Source organism: Vulpes vulpes, chromosome 12, assembly GCF_048418805.1.
Source record: "Vulpes vulpes isolate BD-2025 chromosome 12, VulVul3, whole genome shotgun sequence".
NCBI lineage: Eukaryota > Metazoa > Chordata > Mammalia > Carnivora > Canidae > Vulpes > Vulpes vulpes.
The window spans coordinates 54,706,223-54,725,859 of record NC_132791.1 but is presented as its reverse complement, the minus strand read 5'-3'; the positions used below and the strand labels follow the sequence as shown (position 1 = coordinate 54,725,859).

The window sequence follows — 19,637 nt, the reverse complement described above, 5'->3', positions numbered from 1 at the left end:
ACCCTTTTCTCAAATACAGTAACATTTACAAATTCTAGGGATTAACAGCTTGATATTTTTAGGTAGCCATCACTCAACCTCTTGTATTTGTATGTAATATTTCTATGTAATATTTCTAAGTAAAGGAATGAACATCTAAGTAAAGGAATGACCGTTGTGTGTCAGGGGAATGAGGGCTAAAGCAAAATTTCCTTCTTGTCAAGGTCCCAGCATCTGATCCCGTCCAAGAAACTACTGCATTTATTGCCACTAAATTACTAAATGCAGTGGCAATAAATTCAGTAGTGGGCAACCGGCATGCTCTGGCTGACCAAGCTACATACCTGTTCAACACCCACTCTTTCCTTCTTCACTGAAAGGAATCCCACTTTTATTTGAGGCCATGGATAGCTCAGCTAAAAAAAGGTTCATGTCCCAAGTTTCTTGAAACCACTGGTCATGTGACACATTTCTGTCTAGCGACATAAAAGCAGAAATATCAAGTACAGCTTCTGGAAAAGCTGATGTTTTGCTAATAAAAAGGGACATGCATTTACACCTTTCCTCCTAAGCTCTTCCTGTGAAGCAGAGGTGAGGTTGAGTGGTTTAAATGTCAGGGCCCCAAGTCTTTGACAGTACAGTGCACTCACTGAATTAGCTCTGGACAGTCTTCCTGTAGACTTTCCTGTTATAAGAGACAAACAAGCCCAAATGGGGATTAACCAGTGTTATTTGGTTTGTAATCAAACACACTTTTTAAAACCTAAACAAGAAGTAGGTATTTTATAGACACCACAAAGTCAACAGTAATTGGATCATTCCAATTTCTCTGGGGACCTAAAAAAATAAGGCCTTTATACCAATGCTAGCCCCAGACTGGCCCCCCTGAATGACTGGGTGTAATTATTTTATCTGTGTCCAGACATATGTAATAAAGTGCAAAGAAGGTTAACGTAGACTCTTTATTGATTCCACCAATGTATTAGTAGATATGATAATAATAAATGGTACTTTTACATTCTCTTAACCAAAAATATAACAAATATTTACACTCAGTAAAAATACAAAAAGCATACAGAGGCACTGTCTTTCTAAAAGACATAAGTTTAGGAGGTATCAAAAAATAGGAGACAAACATTGCTCATTACAGGATACTTTACAATCACTGAATTGTGCAGTATAATTGCATTTGATTATGACAACTGTGCAGTTTTGTCTTTTTCTGATAAGCTCACATGGTTTCAATTTTAAAAGATCAAGTACAACTACATTCTGTGTATCAAAAATAAAGAAGCCTTAAAAAAGCACAACAAAAGCTAAAGATGGAACTGGGGTTCAAGTCTAAATTTGAAAATGTACTATGACACTTTTTGAAGATTCATCCCTTTGTTCTAGCCTTTAAGGTAATGCTAAAGGGATACATCTACTTTAATATCACATTTTTAGAAACAAAATATATCAGAATTAACAATCATTATCACTGTTTTAAGTATACAGGAAACTTGTTTTCCTTTTCGTTTTATAGGGAAAAAATTTTTAGAAAAACTAGGTTTGTTCTTGGAAATCCTCATGATTACTGCCACATCTCAAGGAGGTCATACAGATGACGACAGCGTGACTTTTCACCCTCAAGAGAAACCAGTGAAGTCTTTTTCTGCCCAAAGATCAGATTCAAAGTAATCATTTAGAGGAAGTTAAGAATCTACTATTTAAAATAAACCTTTATGGAAGTATATAGTGGAATTACTAATTGTCCAAATCTTTATTATGAAAAAACTGTTCTGTTGAAACTTATTTGGCAAAACCTTGCACTGTGGATTTACTGCTTCAGTAAGTCCTGACAGATTCAGAGCTGAGGTGGGATGAGGGTACTCCTCTCTTCACTGAAGTTATAAATTTATAAAATAAAAACAAAAATGGGGGTTTAGAATTGGAGCAAACACAAGTTAAGGCTTCTCTTGGTCTTGTCATGTAACAAAGTAAGAGAAGGCCAAAATGTACCCTAAGTTAGAATTAAAATATAAAAATCACAACTCCATGGGTTTTTAGGGGATACACACAGATCAAACTACAATGCATTTGGCTTTAGTTCCTGATCACTGTGATTGGCTGACCCAGACACTCACAGTTGGAGCTGGATGAAAACAAAGGCAGCTACAAGGTGCAGTCCAAAATCACAGCCTCTGACTCTCTGTGCAAGATATTATCAACACCATTAAGGACACAGGACAGGTAAGGCGCCCGTTTGATTTCAAACACCTGCAAATAAACAAATATTGTGCAAACAGCACATTTTTTCTGGGGTAATGGATATAAAATAATGAGAATAAATACCCAAACTTGACAAAAAGATGATTATAACAAAGGTATCTTTCATTTTCTTTGTTTTGCTCTGGACATGACACAGTAATAGGTAAATCAGTAAAGGAACATTTTTTGTGATCAGAGGACCAGTGTTTACAGGTTAAATCACTACAGTGTGACTTTCAAACCAGGATTTTTGATCCAGGCCACATTCCATGTCAATGGACTAAGAAAGCTATAGAGCCAATTAGCCTCATTCTACTACACCTGGGGAGTGGATTTTTAAGGCTTTAAGTTTCAGATTCATGTTTCTTTGCCCAAAGGGATTTTTCAGATAAGCTATTGTTCCTAAAATGGAGAAACAATAATTTTGGTGGAAAAAATAGATTACTGCCATTTACCACTTGGAAGGGATTTATGATTTTGAAGTGAAGGTGATGGGGGTAGGGTGGGTGCCTAGCTGGCTCAGTCAGTAGAGCATGTAACTTTATCTCAGGGTCACAAGTTCAAGCCCCATGTAGGGCATGGAGCCTATTTAAAAAAAAAATGAAGGGGACAAGGAGAAAGAAAGAGGGAAGAGATAGCTAGGATAAAATGAGAACAAACTCTTGAAAAGGGAAATCACAAATCAGCTAAAACCTATAAATTCACATATGGAAAACCACTCAGAAGTAAACCCATTTTGGCTCCATGTTAATCTGGGTAGTGCACACGAATGGCTTTGGCTTTTTTTTTTTGGTAGTCACAATAGTTTATTAAGCACTCACATTGACACTAAAAACAAATGGTGAAATTTAAACTTAAGATATAGAAAACACTGTTATTTGATTTGTAAAAATGTGGAAAGTCTAGGTCATCCAGTAAACAGTCACTGAAATTTTAATCAAATACTTAGGAATGCCATGCCCAACAGGCTGTTAAAAATATGTATCTCCTTCCTCTCAAGGGCTAAACTGAGAACCTAGAGAGAATTATTTCCACAATTCTAGCTCCTCTGTCCCCCACAAACTTTTCAACCAATTATTAGCTTGGTGTGCTAACAAGCTTTCTTGCAGGCACCTGGGGGCTGCAGAGTTTATCAGGGTTGAACACAGCCTCATGCTGAGAGATAGGGTGGAGGGGCGGCTGCAGAATGAATATACATGCAGCTGAATTCATCTCCATGGTTACACACCAATGATTACATTTGCCTTTAAAAAAATAACTCCACATTTGAGCAGTGAAAAAACTTTTGTTTTCGGTTTCTGCAGAACTCTCCAGAACCCATTCTCTATTTAATGAATTTATACTTTTAGTTAGATGTAGCCTGACTTCCATGTCAGAAAGGATTGGTATACATGATTTTTTAAGAAAAAAATGTCATTCTTTGGAGAGGAAGGTGGCAGCCCACCCAATCACAGCTTCCCTTTTCCAAAGGACTGACAAGAAACCCCATGGCAGCTTCATTTGGCCTTCCAAATCTGCAGACGGCAGTATCTTCCCTCCTAACACTTCAACCACAAAGGGCTTCCTATCCCACTCAAATGGAGACACTTCATTGCACTGGTGCTACAGATCAAGTTCATATCTGTATACAGATTAAATGTATCATCCTGTAAAGATGACTTCAGCTTGGTCAGACCAGAGACAGTTTTATGGCCTTAAACATAAACATCTGCTAATGATAACTCCCCAATACAAAGAAAACCACAAAACATCAAATAATAAGTTACTTCTCAAATACATGAATATCCTTGGTATTGGCAGACATTTTGAATTTGTCCGTTAACCCAAGCTATGGCTTGGAAATACTACTAAATTACTATATTAAAAATAACTTGTTAAAGAAAAATCTATACTGATATACATAGGGAGGACTCTGAGTTTGAATCTGTTCTAGTAACTGTGGTCCCAAGGCAGTACTGGTGTCGAAGTGAAGACTGGTTTCCAGGCACAACATCCATAGCTGAGGAAACTCTGCATCTGCAAGGATTCAATAAAAGGAAGCATGATTCAGGGCTAGGTCATCGCTCAGAGTACAGGGAACGAGACCTCTGGGTTAGTAGCAGCAGCAAGCTGTTCGTTGGCAACAATGGCCTGCGGAATCATGAGGTGGTACTGCCCACTCCTTCCTTGACGGCTTTCGGTAAACTTCAAGAGGGTCCTCCAAAGGCTACACTGCTGAGACCTGTTCATTTTCTGAAAACAGTAAAAACACCATTAAGTGGTAGATGAGGCATATTAAAGAAGATCAACTTACAGTCTAGTCACCTGTTTAGAATATTAGTCACTTTCAACAAAGAAACTGTTTTTCTCTCAAATATCACATCAAGGCCCAGATCTTATTACAAGGAGGTTATGGGTGCTAATGGCACAGTGGGCTGACAGACAGCAATGCTATAACTGCTTCTTTACCACTTCATCACTCTACTGTTTGAATGGATAACATTTCATTTATTTTTAATAAAGCAAACCAATAATCAAAATGCTGCCCCAGTTGCAGTCAGTCAAGAGTTCTGCTAGTGAGAGGGAACATCATCAGCACAACTTCAGGTAATTAGGTACTCTGAAGTTTTCAGGCATCCATGTAAGACACAACTCCACCACTATCAAAATTATCCTATCAGACTGAGCTGCTATTTGTCAATTCTGGAAGAAGGGTGTGGGGCATACAGAAACATGCCGGTTACTCTCTCCATTTAAAAAATACACTGCTATATTTACAGATTTCTTTCTTTCTTTCTTTCTTTCTTTCTTTCTTTCTTTCTTTCTTTCTTTCTTTCTTTCTTTCTTTTCTCTTTCTTTCTTTCTTTCTTTCTTTCTTTCTTTCTTTCTTTCTTTCTTTCAAAAGCAAAACAAAAAAAAACAGATTGCTAAGATATTTAAATGTAAACATTAACGATTATATGAAATAACACAGGGTAAAGACGAATTAATGTATTCAGCAATTCATTCAAGATCCATTAAGGTAGTTTGTCAACATACCATCTGCTTCACTATCTGCGTCAGTCACATCTGCTAGTTTAGGATGGGATGGCTGCAAAATATGCCTCTGAGGCTGAGTTACAATCCTCGATGGAACACAGGCCACGGGGCTGCTACCGAGAGAAGTGGATGGCAGTCTAGAGAGGCTGTCATGCATCATCTTTGACCTCTGCACTGCCACGCTATAATCTGGAGGTTTTAGGTGTAGGTGGGGTCCTTCCTTTAGGTCCGCTAAAGAAATCCCCATGTATCCTGGAGGAGTGGGAGGTGGCTCCCTATACCTATCCTCCTTCTTGGGTGAGGTGACACAGTACACTGGCATGAAAAACAAGCAATGGAAACGTTAATGAAAAATGCAAGAAATGAAAAAAAAAGACATACTGAAACTTATTACAATGATAAAAATAGAACTCAAAAACAGACTAAATGAATATATTTGAATACAGTGACAGATTAAAAACATAACACCTAAAACTTAATATTTAAACCTGTTATTCAAACATATAAATCACACTAGATCTTATAACTACAGTGACAGATTTGAAAGAAGTGACACAGTGACAAGCCCTCCTCTAGGGTGAAGCCCTGGCAATTCACAGATGACTGCCTGGCTCCCAGGGGACACCAACCCCAGAAACATTCAACGGTTTACCCTGAACACCTATGCTCTGCTGACTGGGAAGAATTTCAGAGAAATGACGTTGGGGCCCTCTATTTCAGGGCTTTCCTACCCTGTCCCTGAGACACAAACCACTGTTTTATGTATGGTACTTATGGGGAGACTATTCGTCAGTCCTGGCATATCAACAACTTGAACTTTCCAAGTACAGAGGACCCAATTCCTTTGAGGACCTTACTTCTAACTTCTGATCTGTGACTAAGTAAAAAAAGAAAGGCATAATTTTAGGAAACCCATCTTAAATTTCCCTGATTTTTAGTGCATGTTCAAAATAATTATGACTTAAAATCCTTTTCCCTAAGTCTGTGTAAGGCAAAGTTTCAAGAAGCTTCAGAAATTGGTTAAATAAAAGAGGAGGTTCCATGAAATTAAGACCAATTCACAGGACCTAAAGGACAAATGGCTCTATATTACTGATGTAACTTTTATTTTATTTTTTTTATTTATTTATTTTTTTCTGATGTAACTTTTAAAACACAAACACTACCTACATATTAAACAGAATGAAGAAGGACCATCTGATAATTCTAATATTAACTCCTCTTTTAGACGATGATGTTTGTCCATACTGAAACTTCTACAACTGTACCAGCAGAATCTGCATGTAGTATCAAGGTCTTAAAGGATTTTAATTCCCACCCAAAAGGATGGGGGCAGGGAGAGAGGGTGGGGTGAAGTCATCAAGACCAATAAGGCAAGAATGAATAATTTTCCCAGAGTCCCCTAGAAATAAAAGATTTTTAAAAATATAGTTACTTAAATGGACAAGAGATTACTTTTATATCGTTGCACACAAACATTTAGATATCCATATAGCGGTTACCCAAAAAGGTTTAATATAAAATCCTTGGGAAAAAAAAAATGAACTAAAAATCCCAATCTATACTGCAACTTGACAAGTAAAAATGTACTAGGAATGTGCTATAAAAATCAGCACATTTTTCACATTTTTCGTAATTTAAATTGACTTCATGAATATGTTATAAAGTTGATTCAAAGTATAGTCATTTCATATACATAAAAAAGCAGCGGCTATTATATCCAAATATTTGTGTAATTCAAGGAAGAAGTGAAAAAAAATATTTGATAGCTAAATACTAGAAGAATACATACACCAAAAAAGCTGTGTGCGGTTGGAATGGAACCCACAACAGGAGTTCGCATACCCCTGACATGTGCTAGGAGACTATAATGAAAAATATTTGGGACTCCTTTATCAGAATTTTCCTCACTTTTACTACCTAAAAATAATACCAGATTCAAAATTTCTACCATGCATGTATAGCAATTGTGGTCCAAACAATTTATGAAGTGACAAAGAGAATAATCCCTTTGTTACTACTCCATGGTAAAACACAATCTCTTCTCAATGAAACCAAAGAAATCTCAAAAACAAAACACAAACGAAATTATCAACTTAATTACACCAGCCCTTTTGTTTTAATAAGCCTGAATACTTGCCTCCAAGACCTTGAGAAATCATGAACTTTTTGGAAATACTTTGTTTGTAGAGGGCAGGAAGAGAGGCTGGAGTGAAAGAAGGAATATTTGCAAGAGTAAAAGTCTAGGCCAAGATATCCCAATGCCATTTTTTGCCGCTTAATCTCTAAATGCCACAGATACAACAGAGAACACAAAACTTACCAATCAAGCCCTTTTCTGTACTTGAAGTAACAGTTTTGTAAACTGGGTCAGTGCCATCCTTGGGATCCAAGCTTTCAGAGGACTCAGGTGTGATGCTCTCCAGCACTCTCCGTTTAACTGTCCCATAGTTTGGTTCGTATGTGTCAGACAGAGAACTAGAGGAAGCCCAACTCTGTCTCATCTGATTAGTCTCCAGGTTTCCTTTACACTGGCCACAAGTTCTAGAGCAGCCTTTAGGGCAGGAATAGGGCTCACAGTCAGGGGGTTCCACTTCAGCAATGGGGCCATCCAAATGAGTATGTCGATAAGAGTTCAAAAAATCCCAGCCTTTTGGGTTTGGAAGGCTTTGGAAGTTGTCATGGGAGCTGCTTGAACAAGAAGTCCAACTTCCACGACCACTATCTGCTGCTTCTAAAATAACATGCTCATGAGAAATCTCCTCATTACTCACAGAAAATGAGCCAGCTAAGCTCTTGACTAGAGATGGCTTTGACAGCGTCCACCTAAAAAATTGGGGATACACAATTAAAATTTACTGGCTTATTGGGAAAACCTTCTGTCCAAGTGTCACTGCCTATAAGGATTACAGAACATGCACAATGCATGTGTTCAATGCCAAAATAATCTTGTGGAAAAAAACACTGTAATCAATCATCAGTTAATCTCTATTCCCATTAATGTTCATACCCAGCTAGAAACATACATGGAAGAAACTCAACTACTTAGCAAAGTACCTCAGAAATTTTTGAGTTGATTTTAAATGAAAATGAAAAATGAGGTTTAAAATGAATAAAATCAAGTATACACTTTCATTCTTTGTCAACATAATGCTAAACACGCTACGTGGATACAAAATAAAGAATTCTAAACTACATGTTCTCAACTATGTTTGGTTTTTCAATATAACCCCGAGGCTAGCCTAATATAGCGCCAAGTACTAAGAGTAATTTCTCCAACCAACAACTGTAAATGAATTCTATTATTTAGAATAGAATAGCAGGGGTTTCCAAATTTGGGCTCTGGGGCCAAATCCAGCCAATGGCATGTTTTTGGAGCAATGGTATGTATGGTCTGGAGCAAAGCATGTTTTTTTTTTTACATTTAAAAGAGTTTAAACAAAACAAAATATTCCAAAGAATTTGAGACAGAGAAAAATGTAGTCTGCAAAGCCTAAAATGTTTACTATCAGGCCCTTTATCCTCCTTGTCTCTGCTCCCCTTCACTTTCTCCCCAGCCTGGCCAAAAAAAAAAAAAAAAAAAAAAAAGGGCTTGTGAACTCTTGATTCACAGTGTAGAGCAGGTGGGGGTAAACTACAGTCCAAGGCTAAATCTGATCCTTAGCCTATTTTTGTAAATACAGTTTTATTGGGACACACAGTATGCCCATTTGTATATGAATTGTATTGTTTAAGGCTGTTTCGGAGCAAAGATGGCCCTGCCAAGCAGATGTGACACAGAATTCATGACCTGAAAAGTCTGATATTATTTACTATTTTACTTTTACAGAGAGGTCTGCTGACCCCTGGCCTAGTAAGTCTTGGTTAAAAAGACTTTATAAATATGCAAATACTTTACTATATCTTAAGTTTTAATATTAAAGAATATCAGGTTTATCAATCAGTTTAGAACTAAATAGAACTAACTAAACAGAAATTTAGTTAACTTCAAAAAAACCCCCAAAACCCACAGACAACTTTGGACTTCTACTAGCTGATAATTCTTACTCCCTAAATCATACTTTCACATCAAGGGCTGCCTACACATATACAGCATTACACAATCTTCTGAACATTCTCTATCGTAATAGCCACAACACAAGAACCACACCACAACCCCCTAGCAACAGCAGCTTCACTGTGAGCTCTTATTAACTGAAAACATACATGATAGAAAGTTACATGAATTCAGTAACTCTTTAAAAATGAGCACCCGTACAGGTTTCAAAATAGTACTTATTTCAATAAGTATTATTCAATACAGAGAATGCACGCTTAGCCCTCATTATTTTATGGATTCCCCTGCAACCACCCCACCAAGACAGGGCACATTGGGGAGCACTGCTTGAAGTGGCCACTTGGCTTGGGTTTTGTAACATGAACATGGGCAACTATATTTACCCGGGGCCAAGCTGACTATGGTCTCCTATCCCTGAGGAGTGTTCTGACTTTTCCAAAGGCCCAGTGGATTCAGGGACCGCCACAGCCTGTGAAGAACACCGTTCATCCTGTAGAGCTGTAGACATGGAGTCAACAGAACAATTGCTCACAATGCTGGATCGTGAAGAAATTTCACTATGGCTGGAGTCAGACAAGTTGTCAGATTTAGCTGATGGTGTAAGTGTATAACCTAAATGAGAGAAAACAAGTGATTAAACTACAAAACAAGGAAACAGGGAGGGGTATGCGGTCAGAGAGAAGACGAAGAAAAACAAAGAAACAACAAAGGACAGAGTAAGCAGCATCTCAGTTTCCATCTGTGTAGATATAAGGATGCCAATTTCCTAGATACATTCCCCTACATATCCATTTACCTACCTACCTACACTATACCAACCCGATTCCAAATTCAAGAAATATGAAGTCAAAACCCAGTATTACTGAAGAAACTAATCCAAATGTGTATCTGCCCTGGGCTCTCACAAAGCTACAAGCATTTAATAAAATAAGAAGGCATCAGATGTGTTTCAAAATATTAAAAAGCAGACATCTTGAGTTTCTCAACTTCTTTTTAAACGTTTTGTCCCCTTCTTTAACATAAATATTTCTTGGCTTGATCTGACTGTCTAGAATACCACCTTGAGGTAAGGTGGTGGTGGTGAGGGGAGTCAAGACTCAAGAGAAGGAATTTTATTTTTGCTTTTTTAAACTATATATACTTACCCCAGATATTCTGCTTATGTCACCTAAGGAGTCTTGCCCCAAGTTGAAAGCAATATTTTCTTATTTTTAAATAAATTGTTTTAGCTATAAACAATACCTTGTTTATAAGGTATTACAAGTTTATACCTTATTTCCTTTTTCTTCACCAACTTTACACAATATTGCATTAAACAGAAAACTGACAATTTTATAAAAATGTGTTATGAAAAAGATGGCATCTGCCTTTTTGAAAATTGTTCCATGATTTACTGCACAGCAGATACAGCAACAGCTTTTGCATTCTCTGGAATAAAGGGGGTGGAGATGGAATGAGCTGGAAGCATCCAAAAATAAATCTACAGCAATGACAATTCAATGTACATAATGTCTATTTTGGTAACTGTTAGAAAAGTAAACAAACTTACTTAGAAATAAAAGGAAATGCCATAGTAATCTCAACAAGGAGTAGGTCTCAAAGAATCAAACAATTATTTTCCTGTTCATTGGGAAAATGAGGGTCAATGGGTACATGACCTTCAGGATAATCCTGAGAAATCTCAGCAAGAAAAACTATAGGTTTTATATATGCATATAACTCAAGTCACTAAAGAAAAAATTTGTTGAACACTGACCATATTAAGGAGTTCCAGTAACTATTTCCAAGAGAGAAATTAAGACCCAGAATATGGGCGATTTGTATGTGGCTTACAGGGCCACCAGGCACAGGATAAGTTGAGATAAGCCAGTCTTGATCTTCTGAACACTGACATTTCCCAGTGTGCTTTATGAAGTGATTGGCCAATTTTCAAGAGGATCAAGAAAATGGATGCAGTAAATTAAAAAAATAAAATATAAAAATTCTTCCTCAATAGAAAAACATTACTGTCTTAGAAGTAATTACATCCCTATGTCTCTTAGATCAGTACTTCTCAAATACAATCAATTCTAAGAATTACCTGGAAAAGTTATTAAATATACATATCCTTGGGCCTCTTTCTGGGCAATTCGCATAGGAGGTTTGCGGTAGGACACAGTAACTGTATTTTTAACAAGTTTCCAAATGATTTTTCACTTGCTATGTCAAACTATCTCCTCTTTCTCCTCTGGATCACAGATTTATATGAAAAGCAAATGAAATAAAAAGTGTACGTGGACAAGGTACAATTTCTTGCCTTCTTTTCTCTTTAGCTTGTAAAGTAATTGTAGTAATAGGGCAGTAAAATTCTCTAAAGCAAAGGTGGTGATCCGATCATTACTGGGGGTTCTAATGTGAAAGTACCTCTATTTATTTCATTCACAGACCCAGCCGCTATCAGCAGGAAATAAAGCCAACTACAGAAAACAAGAGTATAAATTTTACTAACATTAGTAAAATAACATGTACAAATAAGGCACTTTAAATAAATACGACTTTGTTGCTAGAGTATCTTTAATACTAATCATGAAATGTCTGTAAATCGTATTTTACACTAAATTGTCTGCCTAAACTTTGATAAATAAATTAATTTAAGCTACATGTACATTAATAAATGAAAACAAATTTAACACTAAAATTAGGTAAGGAACTCCGTCAGATTGTCTTTCTCCTCTTAGACTTGAATCGCGTATAGAAGCAGTTTAAAGTGTTACGGTTGCCTCGGCTATTTGAATTGAAGATGTCACTCCCTTTCTCATCTTTGATGTTGCTCCCAACATCCTTCACTTTCTCACAGCTTTCTGTAGCTTGATGGTGATCTGCGTCCTCTTTTTTGCTGTTGGCTAGTCTCTCCCTTGAAAGAGTTCTTTCCCTAAATCTTCTAAACGGGGACGTCATTCTTTTTCTGGCTGTGTTCTCACAACTTGTCCTGTCTCTATTCTCCTCAGTGGCCTTCTCGGTCCTGTCTGTTCTTTTGGCTGTGCTCCTGGTAATCTGAAGGATTTTCTTTTGCAAGTAAACCCCACCTATTCCGGGGCAGCTCTGGCCACTGATCTTGGTGCTGGACTCACGGGGAGGGGATGAGGAAGACCCTGAGAGGCGCAGCAGGATGCTGAGATCAGATAGGATACTGCCAACTGGAGGGAGAGATGCAAAAACCCTGTCATGGTCAATTAATTCTTTCCAGTTAATCACAATTAGCCTGGTTTCTATTACAGAACATTTCACTATTAAAAAATTCAAACATTTTGACAGTATTGGAAAAATTGAAATCTAGTAACGTATTTTTTAAAGCACAGAGAGTCTACTATATAGCATAAACACTGCAGTCATTCCAAGACAGAACACAGGAGAAAAATTACTTTAATCAGAAAAAGTTTAAAATACTGTTGAAAGTAAGCAAAATTCATAAATCTTAAGGAAAAACATGACAAGAGTATCAGGTAACCAGAATTATTTCTCAAGAATAACTATGTCTAGGATTTTCAGGCAGATTCTACTAAAAAAAGGCTTGGTAAAACCCAGATAGGACATATAAACAATGTAGGTGTTTATAAAGCACAATTTCTGATCCTGAACTCTCCAAGGTGGAAAAGGTTGCTTTCCATCAGCACAGGAGAAGATGAAGGTTAAAGCTGCCTGATGTCTCATTTTTTAAATATCTACGGAAATAGAAATTTAAACAGTTTTAAAGAAAATAATTTCTTCAGGTTTCTAAGGATTCTAAACATGCCGATGATAGTCTCCCAAAGCTATGAATGTCAATGTCAACTGCTGGCCACAGAACAAAAGCCAAAATGGTGAAAAGACTTCTCTATTGTAGTCACAAGAGTGGATTTTCTTTTGGGAATGAGAGCGATGGGGAAATTCTTCTTCCCACAAGTCACATTCAGGTAAGAACACCCTATCCAATCCAAATAGTTTCCTGGTGAGAGAACTATTAATGGGATCTCAAAACAGCCTCCAAAAGGGGTGGAGTGTGTAAAGTTGTTCCAGAAAAAGCGTTAAGAGCATGTGGCCACTGTTCATTAGGACCATGTATGTGATGGATCCCCCTCTTTGAGATCTGGTAAGGAGCACTTTAGATTGGACCATGTAGCCAATAAAGAGATGAAACAGATCTGCATGCCTCACAAAATCATATAGGAGCTATACTACAAGATCAGAAACCTGTGTTTTACAAACATACCTATTAATATATACTGTTTATATGTCCTATTTAATTTTTACTAATCTTTTCTTAGTAAAATCTGAATGAAAACTAGCTGGTCTCAGCTAGGTGAAGGGGGATATGGTAGCTTAGCAGTGAAGCTATGTTATCCTGGGATGGCAGCAGGGAAAAAGAAGAACACCTTAATTTACTAAACATGTAATCATCTATCGGTTTTATAAATATTATTTCCTTTAACCTTGTATGAGGCCCTTAAAATAGATGGTCTTTGTTCCATCTTATGGACAAGAAATTTAACCTTATAAATCAGTTGAGCATAGTTATCCAGCTATAGTGGGGAAAAGAGTCAAATTGAACTCAGGTCTGACATCACTTACCACATTGCTGCCAGAAATGTGGCAGTGAATAAAAAGGAGCCCTCAGAAGTGAGACAAAAATCGAAAACATGGGAGCTAAAGAAAGCTCTGGAAGCTTCTCCTTCCTGCTAGAATTCATAAGGTTGTCTTAACCAACCCCATGTGCCCTCTTGTACTGTGATTATTTAAACAGTAATTGTTTTACATCTGTGAAGATGAGGCCAGAGCTAAGGTTTTTTTTTTTTTTTTTTTTTTTAACCAGGGTAATGAAGAGTGTGGAGGGGCCAATGTAGGAAATACACCATTTAAAATGCTACATGTGCAGCTACCATGAAATAGCATTTGCATGCACACTACTCAGGCAAGACAAAAAGCCAAAAAGCTTCACTTTGATTTATGAAAACATGGATCAATGAACTAGACCAGTGTCAGGTATTTTACCTCAAGAGGTTCTATGTAGGATGTAAAATCCTTAGGGGTATAGGTCACTTTAAATCCTGATTACTAAAAAGGTAGTAATATTCCCATTACTAAAAAAGGGGGAATGTATCAACTTAAATATGTTTCTTTCCCTAATTCTGTAGTTGCTTAAAACCAATTTCTTGTAGAAATTCTTACTTTGAAATACTCCATAGAAACATTTAAATATTTGGAAATTTGTGCAACAACATCAAGAATCTGCACAGAATGAAACAACTGTGACTTCTGCTTTCATTCTTATCTATGTTTGTCCGCTAACAAAGGGCCACCCTTCCAACACAGGAATCCTGGTTATATGATGCACAATACCTGGAAAGCATCTGATAATTCAATCTAAAACATGAAAGTCCAGAAAGTATTAGGAGTTAAAGGTTTCTTCACTTTCTATTATCATTATAGATTGAAAAGCAACTTATGTGGCAACAAGTATTGTTTGGTGTAATACGAACTAGCTGAGACAGTTACATCTTACCTTTGCGAGGGGAACCTTGAGGAGATGCAGGAGGACTAGAATGTAAGGATGATGCCACAGAGATAGTGTCTTCTGGATGTTTCTTACCACTTACTTCTTCAGTTGTTCCTAAAACTTTCTGAGGTAAATTTGTACCTAAAAATTAAACCCAAGAAGCAAATAAACATCACTTCACAATTAACCTATCTGTAGTGGCCTAAAGTACTACATTACTAAAGCCATGATGCACAATGGCTAGCATAGTCAAATGTATAAATGACAAACAGGTACTAAACAACTAGGTAATGGCATACAGAGACTCTGACCTCTAGGTCATTTGTTCCAATTCAGATAGCACGAATTAGACTAAAAGAGTTCTTTGTTGTTTTGTGATGAAAGGGAAACTGATTTAAAGGTCTGAGTGTAGTGTCCTAGCCCCCACAACTGACACACTTGTTGGAAATCTTAATAGAGAAGGGACAGATTCCAAATCTTCTCTCCCCTCTAGAGAGATGGTGTCCCTGAGTCAGGGTGGGCATGCGGCAGGGGCAGTGTAGGGGTGTTGGCACTGACTCTACCTGATGTGCATCTATGCTGTTGAGTGTACAGAAGAGGTTGCAGGACTACAAGGCCAGCCCTTTTCAAGAGCACTAAATTCATACTACAGGAGAAAAGTAGACAATAGAAACAATTGTGGATTTATAGAAAAATAGTATGGAGCTCCCTGAAAACATGCTACAAAGTTCTATCTTTACTCTTATCCAACAGCTGGTCCTGTTTACATATATCTTTTTAAAGAAATGTCCAAGAGCTACAGACACTATTTTAATCAGTGAAGTAAGCCCAACTTTCATGGGCATTTGTCATAGTAATGAGCAGCCCTTTCACACTGAAAAAATTTAAATCACAGAATACTCACACTGCTCTTAAGAGCTATTTTAATATAAATAAATTTATCATATAAATAACAGCTATATTAATAACAAGTGAAAAAAGGGCTACTTGGAACAAGTAATAATGCCTTTTGGGTGATGACATCCAAGTAAGAAGCTAGATAAAGACCTGTCTCATTTCTTACTCCTACCAGCAACTTGATCAACTTCACCAATTTTGCATCTAATTACCTCTTTATTTCCACAACTGTTAAACTAGTTCAGGCTCTGAGCAACTTCCAGTTAAGTACTACATCAGCTTTCAATTTGGACTCTTGGTCTGCTCTCTCACTGTGCTCCCTACCACAGTCCGACTCTACTATAAAAAAGACCACAGCCTTTCCCTGCTCAAATCTCTCAACAGCTACTCACTGACAACTCTCCTTTGGCATGCCATGTTATATAATGCCAGCACTCCTAGGACTTTACTTCTCATCATCCTGGGAGGCTGTGTAGTATGAAAGTTAAAAGCAAGGACGTTAGAGCCAGTTAGTCTGGCTTCAACTCCCAGCTCCATTACTCACTGGTAGTGTGTAAGTTACCGAGACTCGCTAGGGTCCTTCTGGAGTAGGAGAGTATTACGTATCTTATAGGGTTATTATGAAGATTAAACGAATATAATAAATCTAGTAAAGCACTCAGAATCGTGTCTGTGTTCAGGGGGTGGTCTGTAGGTAGCAGCTTTTATTATTGTCTCTTAACACTCTTTCTGCAGCTCTGCACTCAGAGGCAGCACACTGCTGTAGCTCCTTGTAGACACCAAGCTTTTCCTTTGCCCTAAGCAATTTCTCTGCAATCTTTGCCTAATTACCTCCTTCCTAATTAACCCTTAAAACTCTGCCTAGGCATTATCTCCAAAAGTCACCTCTGAAGCTCTACTTTATACTTAGCTCTGTGTGCCCTAAAAACTTCCGATCTTTTTATTATGTTTTTATATGCACCTACCTCTGGTAAAATAGTAAACACATTATACTTAAGTTACTGGTTTGTGTGTCTATAAGCACTGGAGCGAAAATCTGGCAAGGGCAGGGGTGGTTTCTTACTCAACTTTGGATCTCAAAACAAAATTGAATTAAATTCACAGAGTTCTACTGAATATGTTCTAAATATAACACATGGGTTAAGTAATAATGTTAGGAACCACATGGAATCTAGCTTCCCTTCCACATGGCCTAACAGAAGGGAGGAAAAAGCATGGCCTGTACTTTATATATTTTACAATCTCTTCTTGTCTCCTAACTAGGTTTTTCAGAAGTGATCATTAATGAAAAAATATACTTTATAATAAGCAATCTTATTCTCACAGAGTACATGTGCATTAGATGACTTATGCACCTCTGAACGCAGTGAACTCCTGGTACCTCTGTGTACTACTGTAAGCTTTCTGTTGATATGACCATAGAAATTTCAACACTGGCATTTAAAATACATATGCTGTCATCACATACGTACAGGCAAACTGAAATCTGTGTATAATTTAATCATCACTCATGAATTTAAAAAGGTTTCAGTAGCTCGTCTTCTGAGCATTTACACCTGTAATTATTTTTTCAGTCTAACTGGAAATTTTAACTAGATCAATGCAATAATAACTGAATACTCACTCAACGTGGCAGGGTCTTTGGCTTGTCCCTTCTTCCTGATGGGGTGCAAATTAACAGCTGGCACTTGAAGCACCTGGCTTACTCGGTGGGGCTGATGCAAATGTGCTTTAGCTGTTTGGCCTGCTGATCTCATAGGCACTGGAGACATTTCTGATGATTTGGCTGATCTTTTCTCACTTAAATTCTTGGTCACTAATAGAGTAAGAAATATGTAATTGCACACTTTTTGAGGCAAGGTTTTTGCCAATGATAAAATAAATGAATGCATTAAAACCATCTATTTCTTAAACCCCAAAATACAACAGATTTATCTTCCTAAAAATGATTCCATGTAAGTATTATGGCCTATTAAACCCTTCATGATCTAGCATCAGGCCAATATTTGCCTCCCTAGTACTACATGCTCTGCAGCAACTAGATGAGATCCCTTATTTTCTCTTAAAATCCTTTATCTTTTCTTCACAGCACTGATAATTGTTTGTAACAATTCAATTACGTGTGCAAATTGTCAATTAGTATGTCCCCCTCATCAGGCCCTTACCTAACATGAGAGTAAGGACTGTATATCATGCTCACCTTATATATTCCTGTGTATGCAGTGAATGACACAAAAAAGGTGCTTCACGGGTATGTGAAGAGCAAATGAAATTATCTTAACAGTTATATACAGGAATACCAGAGAATAGTTTTATAAATTCATGGTTAGAATATTTGACAATAAACATCAGAATTAAAAACGGAGAACTATGACTCATTATGGTAGTCCAGAGGAAAGAACTTCCTTAAAGTAGTACTTTTAATTCTTTATTATTCAGGGTGGTTTCAACACAGGTCCAATCTCAGTAGTCCATGATGTATTTGTTACTGTTGTTTTTAAAATTTTATTTTAAAGGAGAGACACACAGAGAGCCAGAGACATAGGCAGAGGGAGAAGCAGATTCCCTGTGGGGAGCCTGATGGAGGACTTGATCCCAAGACCCTGGGATCATGACCTGAGCCAAAGGCAGACGCTCAACTACTGAGCCACCCAGGTGCCGCCATGATGTATTTGTATTAAACATCAAAATAAAAGCAAAATTAGCACCCTTAACCAGTCCTAGCACAGCTAGAATAGTTATATACTATGTTTTTACTATGAGGGCCTAGCAAATATTTTGAGCATTAAGAATTAGGATACAGGGATCCCTGGGTGGCTCAGAGGTTTGGCACCTGCCTTTGGCCCAGGGCGCGATCCTGGAGTCCCAGGATCGAGTCCCACGTCAGGCTCTCGGCGTGGAGCCTGCTTCTCCCTCCTCCTGTGTCTCTGCCTCTCTGTCTCTCTATCATAAATAAATAAATAAATCTTAAAAAAAAAAAAGAATTAGGAAACATTTCAGAATTCAAAACAAAGGGACTTCTGTGGGATAATGTGCAGTGGCTCCTCAAATGCTTCAATCTAAGTAGTTATCTCACCTTTGGGTTACAGCCATGAAACTTTTTCCCCTTTCTCTCAATATTAACAATTCTCAACTGATGTCTTGCTATAGTACAAAGAAAAAACTATCAAGCCTAAATATAGATGCCTGCCAAAACTCACATATATACTGATTAGGAAGAGCCAAATTCTAAAATGCTCAGTAATTATTGTAAAGATCTGGGATTTAAAAATCATTTGGAAAGTGATAAAAAATATTTACATGCTTAAAAAATCATTTATGCGACAGCAATCAAGTAAAGACTCTCAAACGAAAGGAATACACATCAAATTAAACTGTCATAAAACTTACTTTGAAGAAGATCCCACAGGTTTACTCACTTTAAATCAATATTAAATATGTAGTAAAGGACATCACTTAATGTTATGAGAAAAGACAGGCAAGTAAAGTGGGTGAAGGAAAAGTACGCAGGTGTTGTTTGTGTGTGTGAGGGAGGAAGGGAGGTCAAGAGGGAGAATGGATGCCGAGGTCGGTACATGGAATCATTCTGGGCCCAGCATTTTAACAATGAGCCAGTCACAGAAGAGATTTCTATGCTCTTGAATATCTCGAATCAGATTTAGGGACCAAAAAAAAAAAAAAAGCAGATAATGAAAACAAAAGATAAATATTATTTCTGTTTTTGTCTGATCAAAGGTTAAACTGTGTTCCATAACCGTAAGATGACAAGGTATATGCTGAATTACTTGGGGAAAAAATAATTTAATGATCATGCAAAGGAGGTCCAGAGTACTTTAATAAATCATGTATATGGATTTTGAACCATAAAACATAATTGAATCTTAAGATTCTGCACATTTTTCAGTCTTTACCTCTGACATATAC

General features: G+C 37.3%; 1 protein-coding gene across 29 annotated transcripts in view; it reads right to left on the bottom strand.

Moving 5' to 3' along the window:
- Nucleotides 1-927: 927 nt before the first annotated feature.
- RAPGEF6 (Rap guanine nucleotide exchange factor 6) overlaps nt 928-19,637 on the bottom strand; it is a 185,436-nt gene continuing 166,726 nt past the window's right edge. For 15 of the 29 annotated variants that reach the window (XM_072731802.1, XM_072731807.1, XM_025994966.2 and 12 more), the window contains 5 exons: nt 17,338-17,529; nt 14,823-14,957; nt 9,688-9,916; nt 7,571-8,073; nt 928-4,461 (listed from right to left, as the gene is read on the bottom strand). In XM_072731802.1, coding sequence (XP_072587903.1) covers nt 4,436-4,461; nt 7,571-8,073; nt 9,688-9,916; nt 14,823-14,957; nt 17,338-17,529 — 1,085 coding nt within the window. In that variant the 3' untranslated portion in view covers nt 928-4,435. Of the gene's footprint in view, nt 4,462-5,247; nt 5,563-7,570; nt 8,074-9,687; nt 9,917-11,888; nt 12,481-14,822; nt 14,958-17,337; nt 17,530-19,637 lie in introns of those variants that run through there. The other 14 variants (XM_025994964.2, XM_025994963.2, XM_072731795.1 and 11 more) reach the window with 2 other exon arrangements.